This window comes from Carcharodon carcharias, chromosome 16 (genome assembly GCF_017639515.1).
Source record: "Carcharodon carcharias isolate sCarCar2 chromosome 16, sCarCar2.pri, whole genome shotgun sequence".
NCBI classification, from domain to species: Eukaryota; Metazoa; Chordata; class Chondrichthyes; order Lamniformes; family Lamnidae; genus Carcharodon; species Carcharodon carcharias.
Window position 1 is genome coordinate 77,598,049 of NC_054482.1, and position 22,415 is coordinate 77,620,463.

Below are 22,415 nucleotides of genomic sequence, written 5' to 3' on the forward strand. Positions count from 1 at the left end.
GGAGTCTCTGCTGTCTTCAAAAAGGTGCAGTTGAATAATAGACTCTCATGACCTTTTTCTGGAAGGGTAGTGCTGGCAAAAAGCCGAAAGGCCAAAAATTGTCACCAAAAAATCTTACAAGGATTTGCAATTGTACTAAAGGTATCCGTTAGCTTTTATGCCATTCAACAACATTCCTGTCAAAAAAGTATTTCCTTAATGTCTCTCTGATGAACACACTGCTCCCAACCTGCCTATGACATAGCAATTGGCTACACTAACACCTCTTATTTCTGGGACATGGCTGAGATGGGCAAATTCCTGCATAATCACTATTAGCACAAAGTCACATTATACCACTCTGGAGCACATCATGTTGGGGACCAGCTGGTGCTCTACCAGTTCATTACTCTTGAAATATTCCCCTAGAATCAAAAACATTTCTATGCCCTGTTGTTATTAAGTGGAAAAAGTGGAATTCGCTTAAGGATCCAAATCCACATAGAAGTAAATACCAGATATTAAATCTAAAAAAAATACTTAAAGTAACACATTCATAAATTCATCACAGCCTTTGCCCAGACTCCCAGTGCTTTGTCTTGACTATCTTCCATTTGGCAATTCCAGCATATTTACATTGAAATCGGGAACAGAATTAGAACAAAATTCATTTTTGCGCAGTAAAAAAAACTGCAGAAGATTCTGGAAAATAATATTAAACGGACTCAATCGGTCAACAAAGATTAGTGTTAAAAACGGTAATTTAAACAAAAATTTGTATTGAATCATATGATTCAAACTGTTTTGTTGTGCTGTACTTCAAAAATAACAGGACACCATGGCCTGAATTTTTGGCTTGGTGAGCGGGGGCGGGGCCCACTAGCTGAGGTGTAAAATGACGCACGGTGATGTCAGGCAGGCATCCCGACGTCACCGCCCATCATTTAGATTTTCAGTTCGGCGGGCGCGCAGCCGACTCAGCTGCGCACCCGTCAAGCTCTCAAAGGCATATTAAGGCCATTTAAAAATCAATTTAAGTAATAAACTGAGCTGCCCCTCCAACCTTAAGGTTGGCGGGCAGACCAAGAGCCCAGACGGCCTTCGCAATTTTCATGGAACCTCATCCACGGGTGGGATGAGGTTTTATGAAGGGTTTATAAATTAAATTAAGTTTTTCATTAATTTTCATTGACATGTCTGTCCCAGCTCATGTGACACTGTTCTAAAAATTTTTCTTTTCTTCATTTAAATTTTTGAAACTTAAACTAATGTGCCTCAGGGAGATTTCTGCGTTCGTGCACATGCGCAAAAGAGCACATGCCCTGACTCAGGGAATCAATCCCCACCCACCCTTCCTGCACAGGGAGCACTCAGCACTTCCGAGCGCACGTCACACTGAGTGGGCCTTAATTAGCCCACCCACGTAAAATGGTGGCGCGGTCCCAATCGGGGGCGCCCATTCCCGCCCGCCTCTGCACAATTCCCCCCAATGGGGGGGGGGGGGGGATTCTTCCCCATAAACCACCCACACTAAGGTTTTGGTATGTCATTCTGACTTGCAAATAGGGTTGTTGGGGTGAGAAAAAAGTTGATCTTCGATTTTTTTTCCAGCAAAGACATAAATCTACATCCATTATTTGAAACTGAAGGTAATCAAAATGGTTTTGAGATTAGTACTGAATCACTGTCACATGAGATAGATATGCACGAGGATATTACAAATACAAAGGAAAAAATTACATTTATATAGTGCTTTTCACAGTCACTGAACATCTCAAAGCACTTAACAGCCAATTAAGTTATTTTTTGAAGTGTACTTACTGTTGTAATATAGGAAATGCAGGAGCTAGCATGTGCACAGCAAAATCTCACAGAGTTATGTGATAACGACCAGATAATCTGTTTTTATGATGTTACTTGAGAGATAAATATTGACCAGGACGCCAGAGATAACATCACTGCTCTTCTTCAAAATAGTGCCATGTTATCTTTAACATCCACCCTAGCACACAGATGGGGCTTCGGTTTATCATCTCATTAAGACAGCACTCCCTCAGTGCTGCACTGGAGTGTTAGCAATTTTTGAATTTTGTGCTGAAGCCCTGGAGTGGGACTAGAACCCAAAACATTGTGATTCAGTGATGACAGTGCTACCAACTGAGTCACAGCTGATACATTAATCACTACTGTACCTGGTAACCTCAGGTCTCCCAACCAGGCCTGAGTCTGCCCATCTTGAAAAGACAGACGAAAGTGGACATTTCCAGATTAGTGCAGCCATAGGTGAATTGCATATTCCCAATCTTGGGTTATGGAGGCGGGTGGGAAGTGGAGAACAAGAGGCACAGAGTAATTGTGCCTCTTATCCATGGAGCTGAAGGGAAAATCGAAGAACATATGAGCTTAGGATACTCATTCACTTTGTTGCCAGAAGCCTAGAGAATATTATAGAAGGAGTTTAACAGTGACGAAAACAAAAAATACATTCAAAAAAGACAAGTTAAAACAAAGTTCACTTTCACTTGAATTGGGCAAGCTTTATTCATGGGATCATTTATGGAACTGCTGGAATTATCTTTGTGGGTCAGCAAATGGACCCCAATTTGAAGTTCTAATTTAGCTCAAAGTAGGCATTAACTTGAACCACTAAACAAAGAAAATGTTTTCTTTTTACAATTTTCTCTTTGGCAAATAAGCTATACTATTTTTTAATATGGCAATTCATATGTCTTGAACTAAGTTTCAGGTAAAATTTCAGGTGCTTTGGGCTGAATTTTCCTGTGGGCATCAGGCACATATGCAAGTCCGGAGCCCACACACTCAGCAGTGTTGGAGAAGCTTTACATGAGGCAGCTCCTAGTTGGTCACGTTTGCCATCCAATTAAGGATAGCGAGTGGACGAGGAAAGCAGAGGCCCAATAGGAGGCCAAGCAATGTCCAAACAACAGCCCCAGCAAAGATAAGCTCTGCTGGGGAAGAGGGATACCTAGGGGACACCTCAAAATCCCTCTTCAGCATTGAGAAGGTGACAAAGTGCCGTGAGGGACCTCAGGGTGGAGGGTTGACCCCTCCAGAAGAGTGCTTGTGGCCACTCCTGGGCCGCTGTGAGCATTGTAGCTCCCAGATGCTGCCAATTAATTTAGCACTCATGGAGCTCCAACCTTACAATGGGGGGCTATGCAATGCTGGCAAAGTTGTAGCAGTGGGGAAAAACGGCCCTTGATTGAGGACTTAATTGGCTTCATTGCCTGCCTGTCTCCAAGGACTGGGCTGTCGATTCTTTTGCCAGCCCCTCCTTGTACAAGCCACTCAGAAGTAGAACAGCGCTGGGGAGCTGGGCCAATGGGATTTCCCGCCATTTTCCCAGCCCTCCCTGCCTCTACTGAGCTGGGAAAATTTGGCTCTGTGTGGCTGTATTAATTAATCCCAAATCAGGCACAGCATGATTTGACACAGAATAATGCTTCCTTTATTCTGCTTCATCAAAAGGCTCAGAATAGTACCCCTTGTTGCATCAATATAACATTTTTCTATTTCCATTCCTAGTATCATGTGCCATCATGAAATTGCTAGTTTTGTGTCAATTAGTGCTAAATTTGGAGCAATTTTGGGTGCCACCAAAATCTGGGTTGGCACTGCCCATTTAACATGGCACCTTTACAGCTACTAGTTCAGCCTTCATTTCTAAACATTTTAAGGTTTCCATTACCTGTATTTTGTAAATATTTTATTGGTTTTGCAGAATTGTTGTAGGAAAGATAGTAAAGTTCTAAACCAAATCAAAAGTCAATCATGCATGGGCAAAGCCTTGAGGCACTGTTTTACCTCTTGTATTTGGAAGCACAATGGACATTTTGCACATGATTGATTATTGTTGAGCATATTCAAATGATATCAGCCTTGCTTTTGCCCTAGTTGACAAAGGTTTCACAGATATGTTCAGTCAGGTTTTACTGAAAAATAATACAATTCATGTTAGAGAAATACAACATATATATATTAGGAAGTAAGATGGAAATTTAGGAATGATTAAGAATATCACAAAGAGGTTCACATACATCATAAATTACAAGAGTAAATCTCAAATGGTTTATAACTGTTTTCTGAATCCTCACATGAGATTGTAACTTTGAAACCACTTGCACATATCCATTACTTTTATAATATACCAGTGAATCTTCTATGGCACTGCTCACTGTCAGATAATAATCTCTTTTTAGGTGACACTGCTGAGCTCCATTAATAGTTTATTTGGTTTCTTTCTTTAAGGAGGGATATATTTACAATGGAGGCAGTTCAGAGAAGGTTCTCTAGGTTGATTCCTGGGATGAAGGGGTTGTCTTCTGAAGGAAGGTTGAGCAGATTGGGCCTATACTCATTACAGTTTAGAAGAATGAGACGCGATCTTATTGAAACATACTGTTTAAGATTCCGAGGGGCCTTGACAGGCTACATGCTGAGAGGATGTTTCCCCTCATGCGGACTCTAGAACCTGGGGGCACAGTTTCAGAATAAGGTGTTGCCCAATTAAAATGGGGGATGAGGAGAAGTATATTCTCTCATAAGGGTTGTTCATTCTCTACCCCAGAGAGCTGTGGAGGCTGTCATTGAATATATTCAAGGCCCAATTAGACAGATTCTATAGAAGAGATAGACGATAGAAGAGTCTAAGGGTCTGGGGAGTAAGCAGGAAAGTGGAGTTGAGAGCAAGATCAGATCAGCCATGATCTTTTGAATGGCAGAATAGGTTCGAGGAGTGCCTACTCCTGCTCTGATTTCTTAAGTTCCTATGTTCTTAGTTATGAGCTATACCCTGGTACCTGCCAGTTCTTCCATGTAAAAAGTTGTTACTTGGCTGTGGTATATGGCTTACTATGTAATCCAATAGTTGCCGTCACAAGCATATTTTTTATGAAGTTTCCTTAGTGTGTTCTTTTTACTACATCTTTCAAAAAACATATGTTTCCTTCCTTTCTACCCTTAAAGGAATGGGCTAGCTTAAACACTGTTCCACCTAGGCAGCAGACTATTATTTGTGAATTATGTGGGACGAGGGATCGAACTGGAGCCTGGTCTTTGTCAACTTATAAGCTTTTATTTACAGAGACATATATGTATATCAAGCTCCTCTAATCCACCTCTTTCAACCTGCTCCTATACATAGGAGCATAGATGAAGCCCAAGTTAATACTCACTATATAGGTGCTGCCTATCCCACAAATGAGTAATGTGGTATATGAATTTCAGTGCCAGCGTGATGCTAGGTATGTAGGCCATATGTCACATAGACTGGTAGATTGTATCAAACAGCATGGGCAGAATTTTGCCCTCGTCAGGTGGGCACGGCGGGCGGGCCTGGAAACGGTCGCAAAGCCGACCACCGCCTGTGATCGGGCCCTGAATAACTTAAGATTGTTAGTTGCAGTGTGGTACATTCCCTTGAACTCGAAGCAACATCTATTAATACACAGGACCCTGTTCTTTGCAGACAGAAAGAGCATGTACACACATTGTGCCTTTTTCAGCTAAGCAAAATAAGTGACAGCCATTCGCTGACTCATTCCTCAGGGCAATGCCTTGATCAGTCAGGGTCAAGCCGCCTGTGTTAAATTTCAAGCGATGCATGGCAGTTAACTGTCAGTCACCATGGCAATATCTCTACCAATCAGAGTCCACTTGCCACCAGTCAGTATTCTTTTCGTGTACAGTAGAAATTGTTGCTTTTCCCTTTACATTGGTATTCCTGTGAAGTCTTTTGATGAATGCATGCTGAAAAGCTTCAACATGTCTCTTTTTTCAGCAATACTCAAGTTCTGTATGACCAAACTACTATTTTGTTCCCACCACTTGAAACCAATTAACACACAATTGATATACAATTAACATATAACTCCAGTCATTATAAAACAGCCTATCTTCAGAATCAACCTAAGCAATAGTATAGGCATTTGCTAGTATATACGCATGTATCACGATTAATACATGTGTCTCACGCTTCAGATATATAGTAATCTTTTAAACAAAGAAAGTTAAACATTTCATTCTTGGCTCTTCTGATTTTTGAGTCTGGAATTTACAAGGAAAATGATTTCAGCAGTCCAGATGCAGTGACATTCCCATAGGGAATCCCAAATATGAGCAGTCACCAGAGAAGCCAGGTTAGCGGCTAAGTATCTCAGTTGTGTATCAGATCCCATCATAGCCATGAGCAAAGCCACTGGATATCTACAAGCATTAATAAAGGCTTTAATATTCTGTTCACTATTTCATATAGAATCTGTAGCAGAGATAGCAGTTTCATAGTTTGCAATCAGTCATGTGGCTGATATGTCACATTCATACAGTGCTGTTATTGCATAACCATGTACATTGAAATAAACATGGCCTCACGGTTGTCACAACGATGTATTGTGTACAATGTGGAATATTAATCTTTAATTTCGTCAGCTGGTCAGAAATATATTGAACCACTTTAAAAGGATTTTTGCCAAGCAAAGACACTGATTTTAAAATGACCACTAATTTGCATTTGTGGAAGGCACATTCCCTGTCATGGAGTCATCAAATCTGCTGAACCCTCAGAGAGACAATGGAGTGTAAAAGCGTCCTTTCTGCATTATCAAGGGGGAAATGGACCATTCAAGGAGTTAATAGCTGAGACATTAATATTCAATCACCTTTGGCTATCACAATGGTTTACAGGATACAAAGAATTAATGCGCTGACCTGTTGGAGGCCACTGTTGACTTATAGAGCTTCTAAGAACAGGTGAGAGAGAATCCTACTGCTAGAGGGGACAATGACTGTGCAATTTGAAAGCCAGTCACATGACAACAGCCATCTTTACTGCCAAGTGTAGAAAAAGGAAGCACAAGCTGCTAAAATCAAGCAGCCTAGGGAAGAAACATCTGAAGACAACAACAAAGCTGTGTGCCTCTCCCTCTCTTTCAACTAACATGAAATCTGCTGTTTATATCATACTGAGGACAACACAGAGAAATTCTGAAGAAGACTTCAAATTCCAAACCAGCATTTCCAGAGAGAAAAAACAAGAACCACCATTGACAGAACTGCTTCAGCTATGAACAACAGCGAAGCACTCATAATCAGTGAACTCTCTATTCATTTATCTTTTATTGTTGAATCTTAATTTGGCCAGAAGTTAATCTCCTCTACTTTATGATTTGTAATTTTCGCATGTGCGTGTGTGTGTTATGATGTCAGGACTTGTGTTTATCTTTTCAAATATTTTTATATCTTTACCAGGGTGGGTTTTTAGTACAATAAAAGCTGACCCTTTTTGTGTTTAAACTCAAGAGAGCCTGTTGGACTGAGTACTTTGCAATCAGCACATAAACAGTTAAGTGCATGCACTGAATTAGCACATTCATCCTTATAAATTTCAAAAAATCCTGTTACAATCAATCAAAGAGTGGTAAAAAACGGGGAGTCCTTGCACCCATCCTCACCGAGTCGGAACACAGTGAAGATGTATCCATTATGGTATGGACGTAGTGTAGTTTAGCATTATATTTACAAAGGAAAAGCAGGAAATCATATTTTTATTTGCAATATTCTGATTATGGATTTTAAGACCTATTATTTTACTCCCTGATGCATATATGTAAGCCTGCACAGACAGACATCAGAAGGAGAAAATCTGGAAGGTCTGCACCAAGGATTTTGTGTTAATTGGGGTTATTTTGACTTCGTACGATTGTGAATAGACAGCCCATTACATTCAACTCCTCTCACTTCCTCCAAATAAAAGGTGTGGCTGTGGGTACCCGCAAGGGCCCCAGCTATGCCTGTCTCTTTATGGGGTATGTGGAACATTCCTTGTTGCAGTCCTACTCCGGCCCCCTTCCACAACTCTTTCTCCGGTACATCGATGATTACTTCGGTGCCGCTTCATGCTCTCGTCAGGACTTGGAAAAATTTATTAATTTTGCTTCCAATCTCCACCCCTCCATCATTTTCACGTGGTCCATCTCTGACACTTCCCTTCCCTTCCTTGACCTCTCTGTCTCAATCTCTGGTGATAGACTGTCCACCAATATCCATTACAAACCCACCGACTCCCACAGCTATCTCGACTACAGCTCCTCACACCCTGCTTCCTGTAAGGACTCCATCCCATTCTCTCAGTTCCTTCGCCTCCGTCGCATCTATTCCGATGATGCTACATTCAAAAACAGTTCCTCTGACATGTCCTCCTTCTTCCTTAACCGAGGTTTTCCACCCACGGTGGTTGACAGGGCCCTCAACCGTGTCCGGCCCATCTCCCGCGCATCCGCCCTCACGCCTTCTCCTCCCTCCCAGAAACATGATAGGGTCCCCTTTGTCCTCACTTATCACCCCACCAGCCTCCGCATTCAAAGGATCATCCTCCGCCATTTCCGCCAACTCCAGCATGATGCCACCACCAAACACATCTTCCCTTCACCCCCCTTATCGGCATTCCGTAGGGATCGCTCCCTCCGGGACACCCTGGTCCACTCCTCCATCACCCCCTACTCCTCAACCCCCTCCTATGGCACCACCCCATGCCCACGCAAAAAATGCAACACCTGCCCCTTCACTTCCTCTCTCCTCACCGTCCAAGGACCCAAACACTCCTTTCAAGTGAAGCAGCATTTCACTTGCATTTCCCCCAGCTTAGTCTACTGCATCCGTTGCTCCCAATGTGGTCTCCTCTACATTGGAGAGACCAAACGTAAACTGGGCGACCGCTTTGCAGAACACCTGCGGTCTGTCCGCAAGAATGACCCAAACCTCCCTGTCGCTTGCCATTTCAACACTCCACCCTGCTCTCTTGCCCACATGTCTGTCCTTGGCTTGCTGCATTGTTCCAGTCAAGCCCAACGCAAACTGGAGGAACAACACCTCATCTTCCGACTAGGGACTTTACAACCTTCTGGACTGAATATTGAATTCAACAACTTTAGGTCGTAAGCTCCCTCCCCCATCCCCACCCCCTTTCTGTTTCCCCCTTCCCTTTTTTTTCCAATAAATTATAAAGATTTTCCTTTTCCCACCTATTTCCATTATATAAAAAAAAACCCACTAGAGCTATACCTTGAGTGCCCTACCATCCATTCTTAATTAGCACATTCGTTTAGATAATATCACCAACTTTAATTTTAACACCTATGTGTTCTATTGTACTATTGTCGTTGACATCTTTTGATGATCTGCTTCTATCACTGCTTGTTTGTCCCTACAACCACACCCCCCCTCCCCCCCCTCCACCTCTTTGTCTCTCTATCTCTCCGCCCCCCACACACACACCTTAAACCAGCTTATATTTCAACTCTTTCTTGGACTCGAACGCAAGTTCTGTCGAAGGGTCATGAGGACTCGAAACGTCAACTCTTTTCTTCTCCGCCGATGCTGCCAGACCTGCTGAGTTTTTCCAGGTAATTCTGTTTTTGTTTTGGATTTCCAGCATCCGCAGTTCTTTTGTTTTTATCTCTGTGTTTAATTGACTGCCACTGCTCTTCAAGAAATGCCTACCTCCTTGAAGAAGTTCTGTTCCTCTCTGCGACAAGATTTCCGTATCTCTCTGTTGTCTTGCTCACCTTCTTTGCTTTCCATTTCCCTCCTAGTGTTTGGCAAGGTGTTTACTAAAACCCGCTTTCACAGCCATATCTCCTTTCTCAGTGACTGTCTCCGTCTCCGACTTACCCCACGTGGATTTCAACTGAAATTCCACCCCTCATGTTTCGAACCCACCCAGGATTACAGGTATCTCCGGGACATAAAACATTTCTCGGACTGCTGTTCCCGTCACATTCTGAAATCCACACTCAGTGCCATGCGCCGCCATATGAACACACTCGACCTCTCCCTCCAGCAGCACCGCCGTACCCTTTTTCAAAGCTGCGCGTGCCCCCAGTTTCATTTTATCCTTTGGTTCGTCCGACGCCTCAACAAGAAACTTTTTCTCTTTCTCTCAAGTGCTAAGGAATGCAAGCTACAACAACTCATAGACACCAACACCCATCTAGGACCCCCCACCCCTACCTGTTCCTCCGTCCCCACCCTTTCTTCCAATCCCAACCCCAGCCGTGTATTCACTATACCCCCTGACCTTCCCCTCTCTGATGCTGAACGTTCAGTGCTCAGCAAAGGACTTAGTTTCATACCCTTACACCCTCACCTCAATGAATTTCGGGCTCAGCATGATACTGAACTCTTCTTCCGCCGTCTTCGTCTCCGGGCTCACTTCTTTGGGCAGGAGTCTTCTCCCAGTTCAACAGATCCTTTTACCCATCTCCAATATTCTCCCTCCACTTGGACCCCTCCCTCTGGATTCTTACCTTCTCTCGATCTTTTCATTGAGAACTGTCGGCGCGACATTAGTCGTCTCAATTTCTCTGCTCCTCTCACCCGTTCTAACCTGTCTCTCTCTGAACTTACTGCACTCCATTCTCTCAGGTCCAACCCTGACATTGTCATCAAACCCGCTGACAAGGGTGGTGCTGTTGTTGTCTGGCGCACTGACCTCTACCTCGCGGAGGCTGAGCGTCAACTCGCAGACACTTCCTCCTACCTCTCCCTGGACCATGACCCCACCACTGAACATCAAGCCATTGTTTCCAGGACTGTCAGTGACCTCATCTCCTCTGGGGATCTCCCTCCCACAGCTTCCAACCTGATAGTCGCCCAACCTCGGACGGCCCGCTTCTATCTCCTACCCAAAATCCACAAACAGAACTGCCCCGGTAGACCGATCGTCTCAGCTTGCTCCTGCCCCACAGAACTCATTTCTCGTTATCTTGACTCCCTTCTCTCTCCCCTTGTCCAGTCCCTTCCCACCTACATCCATGATTCCTCTGACACGTTACGTCACATCAACAATTTTCAGTTCCCTGGCCCCAACCGCTTACTCTTCACCATGGACGTCCAATCCCTCTACACCTCCATCCCCCACCAGGATGGTCTGAGGGCCCTTAGCTTCTTCCTCGAACAGAGGCCCGAACAATCCCCATCCACCACTACTCTCCTCCGTCTGGCTGAACTTGTTCTCACACTGAACAATTTCTCCTTCAACTCCTCTCACTTCCTCCAAATAAAAGGTGTGGCTATGGGTACCCGCATGGGCCCCAGCTATGCCTGTCTCTTTATGGGGTATGTGGAACATTCCTTGTTGCAGTCCTACTCCGGCCCCCTTCCACAACTCTTTCTCCGGTACATCGATGATTACTTCGGTGCCGCTTCATGCTCTCGTCAGGACTTGGAAAAATTTATTAATTTTGCTTCCAATCTCCACCCCTCCATCATTTTCACGTGGTCCATCTCTGACACTTCCCTTCCCTTCCTTGACCTCTGTGTCTCAATCTCTGGTGATAGACTGTCCACCAATATCCATTACAAACCCACCGACTCCCACAGCTATCTCGACTACAGCTCCTCACACCCTGCTTCCTGTAAGGACTCCATCCCATTCTCTCAGTTCCTTCGCCTCCGTCGCATCTGTTCCGATGATGCTACATTCAAAAACAGTTCCTCTGACATGTCCTCCTTCTTCCTTAACCGAGGTTTTCCACCCACGGTGGTTGACAGGGCCCTCAACCGTGTCCGGCCCATCTCCCGCGCATCCGCCCTCACGCCTTCTCCTCCCTCCCAGAAACATGATAGGGTCCCCCTTGTCCTCACTTATCACCCCACCAGCCTCCGCATTCAAAGGATCATCCTCCGCCATTTCCGCCAACTCCAGCTTGATGCCACCACCAAACACATCTTCCCTTCACCCCCCTTATCGGCATTCCGTAGGGATCGCTCCCTCCGGGACACCCTGGTCCACTCCTCCATCACCTCCTACTCCTCAACCCCCTCCTATGGCACCACCCCATGCCCACGCAAAAAATGCAACACCTGCCCCTTCACTTCCTCTCTCCTCACCGTCCAAGGACCCAAACACTCCTTTCAAGTGAAGCAGCATTTCACTTGAATTTCCCCCAACTTAGTCTACTGCATCCGTTGCTCCCAATGTGGTCTCCTCTACATTGGAGAGACCAAACGTAAACTGGGCGACCGCTTTGCAGAACACCTGCGGTCTGTCCGCAAGAATGACCCAAACCTCCCTGTCGCTTGCCATTTCAACACTCCACCCTGCTCTCTTGCCCACATGTCTGTCCTTGGCTTGCTGCATTGTTCCAGTCAAGCCCAACGCAAACTGGAGGAACAACACCTCATCTTCCGACTAGGGACTTTACAGCCTTCTGGACTGAATATTGAATTCAACAACTTTAGGTCGTAAGCTCCCTCCCCCATCCCCACCCCCTTTCTGTTTCCCCCTTCCCTTTTTTTTTTCCAATAAATTATAAAGATTTTCCTTTTCCCACCTATTTCCATTATATAAAAAAAACCCACTAGAGCTATACCTTGAGTGCCCTACCATCCATTCTTAATTAGCACATTCATTTAGATAATATCACCAACTTTAATTTTAACACCTATGTGTTCTATTGTACTATTGTCGTTGACATCTTTTGATGATCTGCTTCTATCACTGCTTGTTTGTCCCTACAACCACACCCCCCCTCCCCCCCCTCCACCTCTTTGTCTCTCTATCTCTCCGCCCCCCACACACACACCTTAAACCAGCTTATATTTCAACTCTTTCTTGGACTCGAACGCAAGTTCTGTCGAAGGGTCATGAGGACTCGAAACGTCAACTCTTTTCTTCTCCGCCGATGCTGCCAGACCTGCTGAGTTTTTCCAGGTAATTCTGTTTTTGTCTCAGTATCACTACTTGTTTGTCCTTACAACCACACCAACCCCCCCCACCTCTCTGTCTCTCTATCTCTCCGCCCCCCACCCACACCTTAAACCAGCTTTTTTTCCAACTCTTTCTTGGACTCGAACTCAAGTTCTGTCAAAGGGTCATGAGGACTCGAAACGTCAACTCTTTTCTTCTCCGCCGATGCTGCCAGACCTGCTGAGTTTTTCCAGGTAATTCTGTTTTTATTTTGGATTTCCAGCATCCGCAGTTTTTTTGTTTTTAGCCCATTACATTACATGGATTGCCAAATTTGCATGCTATATTTACATGATTGCTCAAAGTCAAAGTTACCCTCAGTGTATGGAAAAACAGTTTAAACATATTCAGCTAAGTCCCTATTTCATGTCTTTTTATGCCAAAACTCACCAGTTACTCCTTGGATTCATTCTTTCTCATGGGGTACACATAGAGGTTTGGATGGGAAATGGGAAAGGAAACCAATGACAACAGTATGTCATGTCAGATGGGATATGAATAAATTGTCACTATGGAGTGGAGAGGGGCAGAAAAAGCTGATGGAGTAAGGTATTACGGAATGTGGTGGAAGATGGTCCAGTCTTGCATGACCAGGATCAACTGTTTCTTTCTAGTTTTAATGCAAAATTATACTGCTGTCTTCACAGTGCTAATGTATTATTGGAATGTACAATGTTATCAGTTTTGTAGATCTGAGCTGAAAGGAACTGTCATTGCTTAAGGATTTAGGTTGTATGTTTAGCAACAGATTGAATTGCAAAGTGGCTGTAGTGTAGATCTGACTTTCTGATAATTCTATACATTGCAGTGTATCTCTGACAAGGAGGTAACTTATATATGCATGCCAATAAATTCAATTTGTTCTCTTATAAGTAATGCTATAATGACCACGACTAAATCTGAATCGAGCTCAAGTTTCTGATGGATCTGACTGAAATGATGGGCAGGATTTTCTGTGCCCGCCAGCGTCGGGCATGTTTGGTAGCTTGAGCGGTTAATATGGCACAATCGGTTTTATGATGGCGTGAAACCAGTTTGTGATCGTCCACTGAGCCCGCTGATGGTGGGCTGCGTTTCCTGCCATCAGACGTTGGGAACCTCATTGTAATACATTAGCATAACATTATAAGGCCAGCCCACCAGACTCATTCCCCACCACCGCGCCCCCCCTCGCCACACTGGATCGTCCACCCACATCGATGGGAAAACACGCCAACGTGTTCCACAACAGCACATAAGCAATGTGCAACTGGCCTGCTGCATTTCAGTCGGGACTTCAACATTTGTTTGCTTACCTTGCTTCGGTCAGCACTCGCAGTCATCAGCGCCAGGCTTCACAGGCAGTAACACATCACTTTTAGGGGGGCTCACAGCCAGGTCACTACCAACCAGATCAACCATATGTGGGTGGCTTTTCAATGGCTGCAGAGCTAGGTCTTGATGGAGAAGGGGGAGAAGTGGCCTCAGGCAAGGGAAGGGGCTGCAGGATGAGAGCTGTACTGGGGAAGGAGGGTATCCCAGGGTGTGTGTTGGGCCACATGAGGTCAGATGGACATGTGAGGATATGTGTGTGAGAATGGGTGGTGATGTCCCTTGAGCTGGCAGTGAGTGAGATGCCAGTGAATGTGTCCTGGGCTTAAGTGTGTAAGTTTAGAGTGATGAGATGGTTGCCATATCCTGGCTGCACGGAAGAGATCATTCATCCTCTATCTGCATTGGATGGCCAACGTCTTCTGTGTAGCATTGACGCTGACCACTGCTGCTACTGCTTGCCATGCTGGATTGGTGATTCTGCTGCCCGTCTTGCAGCCAGAGCAGGTGAGGAGGACATCATGGCAGGCGTCCACAGCATCCAAATGGCATTCCAGGCATTAAACCTGGGGGTTGCAGTCTTTTTCCCTTTCATGGACATCTTCCCTGCAGCAGTTGTGGGCTTGAAGCACTGAGATGTGCACTCACGGCTGGACTTTAAATATGGCGCCCGGCATGATGAAGCAGCGAGGTAATGGTGTGGGAGATGAATGAGAACCTTCCGCCATGGAAACGGCATGTTTCCCGGGAATGCACAAGTAACGCGGCGGGTTTGGGACAAGGTTTGCAGGATGAGAGCTTGTACTGGGGAAGGAGAGTATCCCAGAGTGTGTGGGGACACATGTTGATCCGTGTGAGTGGCCTCAAGGTTGTGAGGGCTGAGGAGGTCGTTTTACCCACCCGCCACTGCACTTAGTGCAAATCTGGGCTGATTCCACCCGATGCTTTGCCTTCAAATATCTGCAGCAAACTTTAAAAAGCTGATACCTGAGATTGTGGCCCTGAAATTCCACCTAAGTTCCACTGTTTTCCTGATGGTTAGGGGGTGCTCTCAAGGACAGAGACTTCCTAAGTTAGATGCTCCTGCTACGGAGGCTCAGTTCGGGTCATTGGCCGGGATTTTACTGGCTGATAGGGGTGGGCCGAGAGGCAGGGAGCCATGTCGGGTCAGCTCACTAATGTGGCTCTGATGCTGCCAGGACATTTTCCCAGTGGTGAAACTGTTGTGGAGAGGCTGCTCACTCCAAGCAGGTGGGCAGCAAATTACCATAATTATAGGCACAAGTAAGGGCTATTTTACGGTGCTTCTGGCTAAATAGTGGTGGCTTCCCGATGGCAGCCTTGGGTGGGGGAGGGGTTGTTGTAGATTGAGGGGATAGGCTGAGTGGGCCAAAGAGAGAGCCACAGCTAGTGAAGGCAGCCTCCATGGCCCCATCATTTTCCTTGGAGGGGCTTCCCCTCCAACATCCAGCCCTTGATTTTAAAAAAATCTTTTTTAAAACTTACCTGGCCCTGTTACTGGTGCCTCCTGCACACCTCAGCAGCACCCACCTCTCCCTAAGGCACTACTGAGACTTCAGAGCTGCCAACCCCCTGATTGGCCTATCAGCATCAGGAGCCCACCAATCATCTTTAAGTGGATGTTGGGCCTACAGTGGTTAATTAGCAGTCGGTCTGTGGTAAAGTTACCAAGGAAATGTCACTGCCAGCAAGTAGGAGCATGGGACTTGCTTTCTACTGGGACGTTGGGGACCTGACGCTTACTGTAAAATTCAGGCCTGTGTTTCAATAGCAGCCTGAATTAACTAAATGTGAGTGACACCTTAATCTTGCATCAATCTTGAATTTATTCTTCATAAGAATGGCCAATTTAAATGACTTTGTATTGTTTTTCTGTTTTCCTAATATAATGATGTGTTTTCACTTTGGCCTCTTAACAGTGCTCCGAGAATTCATTGAATGTGAGGATAAAGGCATTACTACCATTCAGTGCTAATTGGCACTAAAGTTCTTATTCACAAAGCTTTTGCACATCTTAAAAAATATGCTCTGAAAGACTTACGTTACATAAGCACCTTATCGTATCTCAAAAACCACTGAAAGTTGTTCAAATAAAGTGGTTCCTTTGAAGTTGAGAGACTGTTAAACTTTGCTACAGTTTCTCTGCCAAATTTTCCACCTGTAACCACATTCACTTCTGAAAAACCACATTTTTATAGGTTACCACAGGGCTTTTGAATGGAGCCCTGATTGTGAGGTATCAAGGAAGGAAGGGACCCAAAACTTGATGTTGAAGTTGAAATAAATTGTCATAGTAATGCAGAGAGTATTCTGCCTCTGTCCACCATCTGAAATGCTGCACTCAGAGTGAAAGTATTTCATGCAGAAAGTCAGATAATATTCCATTCAAAAGCTCCATAGTTAATCATCTCAACAAACAGGTACAGAAAGAAAACATTTAGAATTAATAATTCATCTCAGGCTTGCTGATTAAATTAAAGTTTTAATAGCTTTATCAGTTAGTCAAATAATGAGTAAAAGAGATGCAATCTTGTTTGAATTTGAATGATCTTGTAGATTATGTTATATGGAGTTGCTTGATTTACTTCATTATGGATCTGCTTGATTTACTTCATAATGAATAGTGCAGGAGGCAAGCTAATCCAGAAACAGAACAGTGAACATAACCTAGAAAAGCCTATTCTAATATCAAAGCTGATAACTAAGAGAAGTCAATATTCTCACAGTTGCAATCTTAAGGATGAATTTTAAATTAATGTTGTTGAAGCTCTTGTAGCAGAACAAAATCCTTGCAATAATAATGAGTCCATTGAAGCTATTGAGTAGGACTAAAATGTTTTTGATGATGCAACCATGATATCAAAGAAGTTGTTTTGCTAGCGCAGTACATCAAATACCATTCTCCAGAGTGTGCTATAGGCATCTTGCTATTAACTTTATCCCTCATTATCCTGCCACTGGGGATGGTTAAAGCGTGACACATCGCTTTCCATTTTTGTCAATTTGACTTTTTCATCTCAAAAATCTCTCCCATGTGTCATTTTGCACTTGTCCTCTTCTCGTCTTCCAACTCACTTATCACCTATTCTCCCCTTATTCAGTAAATGGTTGGGTTTTTGGTGATGCCATTTGTGCCAATTATTGAATAGCTGGAATTCCACCTGGGTTAGAGTCATAAAATACAGATTATTTTTTCATTCTTGCCCCAAGGGACTATTTTTGCTTTCATCCTCTTTTGATGTTCCAACTAGTGCCCTATTCAAGAACTGCAGAACAAATCAGCAAGGCCAGGTATCAAGTAACCATTGGGTATGAATCTCTGGCTCTCTGATAAGAAGTGGTCAAGTGGTTGCATTTCTGAGCTGTCTTATGGATTTTCTTTAGGTGAAAGAACCAAAAGCTCTTCCATTATGAACCAATAGCTATCCCAATTGTTGTGTCCAGGCAGGTTAAATTGTTTCTTTAAAGGCTGCGAGATGACCTGGCAGGAAGTAAAGTAACCTTTTAGGAAGTGGGGCGGGCAGATCAAGTACCTGGCAGTTCTGATGCATTAAATCATGACTACGCTTTAACTTAGGGGGTGAGCAGACTAAATATAGTTTTACCCTTAGTTGGGCAATCAAAGCTATAACAGCCGATAAGACTGTGCTGTCGACAACAAACATGCTATAAGGAAGCACAGGAATTATGCTAATCTGTCTGGTTTCTAACCCCCTTCATTATGTTGCAGATATGGCAGCTGTTGATATCGATCAATATGACATCCACATCATTGCTGATGCACTGAAGCATTACATACGAGGGCTGCCTTCACCTGTGATTCCACCAGCTATTTACAGTGAGCTAGTCTACACTGCCCAAGGTAAAATGCTGCAGATGACCTAAGATTTGTACCATTCCTTGAAAGAAGAATATATTTTATAATGCACAATAGCCTGATAAAGTAAAAAATGCTTTCTTGTTCTGTTTTTGGAAATGTTTAATCATTTTTCTTACCTTCTTAAAATTAAAATAAGAAAATCTGTGTTTGAAAGTGTTGACTGAGATATAATATCTGTTTCAAAAACATGAGCGTGTAATGTGTTAAAGATTTAGGATATTTAATTTTTTGTAACTTTGCTTACTAAAAAATGTTAAATTACAACCCTGCTTCTGACCTTTTAAACTAACCAAATCTTTCATTATTGGGCTAAAGTGAATCTTTTCTGGATCTGCTACTTAAACCCTGATAGTCATGTGTATAGGTTGTCTCAGCAGATCAGGATCAGAGGTTTGTTACCCAATCACAGCACTGTCTATTTTACTTTTATTAAAATGGCAAGCTCTGTGCTAGCTGAGTGAATAAGTACACTGCTTTGTGTTGTACAGTGCTATTTGAGTCAGGAAGCTTCTGGGTTCATTCCTCGTTAGGAGTTAGCTTATTTTCAAAGCAGCATTTGAGGGACTGCAATTAGCCTCGACATCCCTTGCAGGAAGAGTTAAATTACCCAATGATAACTCAGTGACTTTCCATTGTTGTCAAATCATCATGATCAGGCTCAATTTTGATGCCACACCACAGTGGAATAGTGGAATAACCTGCTGTTAATAGATAAATACGTAAAGGATGGCAACTTGAGCAAGGCAAGTAAGAGTTCCTGGTGCCTGTGGAACTCTACACTAGTGTGGCGTAAGACCATAAGACCATGAGACGCAGGAGCAGTAGTAGTCCATTCAGGCCATCGAGTCTGCTCCACCATTCAATGAGAGGGAGGTAACAGAAATGGGTTTGAAAATAAAAATGGCCGCAATGCCCACTTGGTGCAGGATGGTGTAGCCTGTCTCACTAGCATATCCTTGATTGGTCTTTAAACCATTGGAACCAATAAAAATGAGACGTTATGGACAAGTACGATTAAATGGTTGATATTGCAGCAGTGACTAAAAACTGTACCGATGGAGAACAAACAAAAAGCAAATGTTTTCTTTTATTTGCAGCTAGCTGGCTGCAGCTATGTCTTCAGTACTAGCACTCACAATCATTCACTTATTAAAATCAAACATAATCTCAACATTGATACTAAAAATAATTTACTGTTGCTTTTTAATAAATAAATTACTAGGTATGGATTTATTTATCACTTCAATCCAGTATTCAAGATACTGATGTATAGTATCATTATTTTTCCAATCTTGGAGCCAAAGTCTGGGCTAATCATCTGAGAACTGACATACATCACCTCCATCTTCATAAAATATTACTGAAGTAATAAAGATATCAATCAACTCCGAAGAATATTATAGACAGTATATGTGTAATTGGAGCAGTTCAAAATGTTCAATATTGATCCAAAGGAAAATCATTGTTGAATCCAATAGCTTTAATAATGCTAAGAGGCTGTTTTTGCACAGCTTTAAAGATGAGGTTTGGGTAGAATTTTACAGACCCATCGCGGTGGGGGCAGGGCCGTAAAATGCGTCGAGCCGTTCAAAATTCCATTGACTTTGGCAGAAATGGAAAAACCTGCCAGTGGGAGGGGCATTAAAATATGATACAAATGGATATTTGAACACCAGCAGGTTCAATCCTCCACTAGGAAGGAGATACCTGAAGAAGATTCATCCCTAAACCAGACTAGTAGTTTGTTGTAGTTTTCTCAGCTGGAGATTGGAGAATTTGTGTGAGCAGGTCAACTGCCTAAAACCGTGCCTATGTGTGCCCACAGGGAGATCATGTCGACCAGGGAGAAAGTACAGCAAACATTCCAAAAGAAATGTCAAAAACATCTTTCTCACATTCACAGTCGATGAAAAATAAACAAAGTACATCTTACAATTCAATTGAATTTATAGTCCAAAACGATTCATATTGGGTTTGTTTATGAACCCTAAAGTTTAACCCACTTTTAATTTAGATGCACCTGGCCCTTGAATAGCATAACCATATACATATGTACAAATTATAGCCAGGATTCTGTTGGGTCAAAGGGGGCCTCACCCATCAATTGGAGGACAGGCAGGGAACCCTATCCATTCCATGGGGAAGGCCCAATAGAATCAAATGCCCTTCAGGCATTTAAGTGGGCCTTCCCTGGAAATGAGGTCCTCGGCAGCATAAGTCCTGCCTTCCAAAAGCTGCCAGCTAATCAGAGGCTGGCAGCTGTCCATTGCTGTTAGTGCCAGCAGAAATGGTGGCAGCTCACAGCAGTGCACCCGCCAGAGATCCAGGATGACTGTAGGACCCCAGCCAAATGTGAGTAAAGGTGGTGTGGGGATTGCAGGATTGATGTCATGGGGGTGGAGGGGCCAGGGGGAAATCAAAGGTAAGAGTAGGGGTTTGGCTTTCAGTGCCCCCCCCACCCCCCCCCATTTCCCAATTCTGGGTCCTTCGATAAGTATGATAGACCCCTCCCAGGAGGCAGCTGGCAGATCTGTCAGAATTTCCTGGGTGGACATCCGAGAGTGCAGGAAAGCCGTGCAGGCCCTATTTAATCCCTTAGCCACCACTAAATTGCGGTGGGCTTAGGGATAATGGATATCAATTGGCTCATTAATGAGCCTAATCGACATCCCACAGCTGCCACGGGCGGCCTTTCCTGCACTAAATCCAGCCCTGTGTTTCTGAAAGGTGTTCTCATTTCTTCTATTCCATCATCAGTATCTGGTATTTATAACTGAAGCCAAGACGTCAAGGCAGTTAGCATTAGAGGGAAAAAACAGGTATGGCAGCTTATCTTTGATGGACCAGATGCGTAACAATCTACTAGGATGGTGTAGCTATAATGAATACTGATAACAGGCATAATATCACACAAGTGAATAGAATCAGGTGACCTTTTTTAATGCTGTTGGGTTGGGCAATGCAATAAAAGGGAGATTGCAGTTTTAGTGATCAATCATTCTGTTTAAATATTACGTACATAATAAACTTGTCAGTTGAATGCACAAACTGATAGTGGAGCTAATCTCAATTATACAATGGGCTAAACTTTATTGTAATTCTATTTTGGTGCTTATTTTGCTACAAAGAGCAACTTTACTTGTTGGAAAGTAATTTTTGATGCTGACAGATGAATGTTCAAACCTCTTCTGCTGCTTAGGTAGGCTCATAGCAGTATTTGTGTCAGTTTTTACCCTAATGCCACAATCTCATCTTATTCATCTCTGTCCTGCCCTTGTTTTTAAAATATATAAGTTAATTATATTGTTTTACTTAAGTGCTCACTATCATCGTATCGCTATAACTTTATTAAAATTGCAATTGCTAATGAAAACCAGTGAGTCTGCCACATTGGATATATAATATCACAGTGGATGTGTGATGCTGGAGAAGTAGTTTTACAGAAAAATGACCTATAGAATCTGACAAGAGTAAATAAAGTAGCAGGCTATTCTCTTCCAAAAATTGAGGGAAATAAAATACCCTGTGTAATTGATAATAACATGTACCTGTGAAATTAATGATAAATTTAATAAAATGGGGTTGTTTCAATGGCTCAGTGAATAAGTACATCGTGTGGTGTAGTAATGAGTCAGTTATAAGACATGTCTGTGTTGAATTCATTGATTTCAGCAAGGGTAAGCTGGGGTATCATCATGCCAAGTTAGCATCAGAAAAATTTATAAAGACTTGCTCGCCTCCAATCACTACCTGGTGACCACACTGCTTGAGGGTAAGGCAGTGATGTTCTCAGCCATTGATAACCCAATATATTCACTAGGATGTCGCTTGGATGAGAGTATGGGAGTAATGCCACTGCCTATAATAACATGCCCAACATGAACACCATGTTAAGAAAAGTGTAAAGGGGGAAAACCATTGGAGAGAAAAGAAGGGAAGTTAAGGTACATGGAGGAATGATGTGGCGTTCAATAACCCTACAGTGTTTGTTATTCTACATGATCACTATGGAGCGGTTGCTACTAGTCCAAAACTAATTACAATCACATCTTAAACTTTACAGTGCACATAAGAGATGATTTTAGACCAATTTAAAGGTGTTTATCTTGGAGTTCAGGTGACAGTTATAAATCTCACCATTATGGCATCTGAGTCCTTTTTTTCCTGCTTTGTATTGGGTATCAATTACAATATGTTGAATAGACTGAAGTATTATCAACAGTTCTTGCCATTAAAAATCTCTTGGCTGGAAACTCCTGGAGAAGTTTTTTTTAACTTGGTGAGTTAACTTCCAGCTGCTAGAAAATGTTAACTCCAGCTGGGATATATTTAGTTTTGTGTATAAGGTTAAGCAATAATATTTTTATAAAATGGTCACAAACCTCTCTAGTTCAAACTCAGAGCAAAAGGTACATCAAGGTTTACAAACCTGTCTCTCAGCATCCTTGGAACTCAGGC

The 22,415-nt window shown here is 43.2% G+C and overlaps 1 protein-coding gene across 1 annotated transcript in view; it reads left to right on the top strand.

The window, feature by feature from the left end:
- Positions 1–22,415, top strand: part of pik3r3b (phosphoinositide-3-kinase, regulatory subunit 3b (gamma)) — a 610,777-nt gene that overhangs the window by 305,109 nt on the left and 283,253 nt on the right. Inside the window, exon 5 of the mRNA XM_041207743.1 lies at positions 17,808–17,939. Coding sequence (XP_041063677.1) covers positions 17,808–17,939 — 132 coding nt within the window. The remainder of the gene's footprint in view (positions 1–17,807; positions 17,940–22,415) is intronic.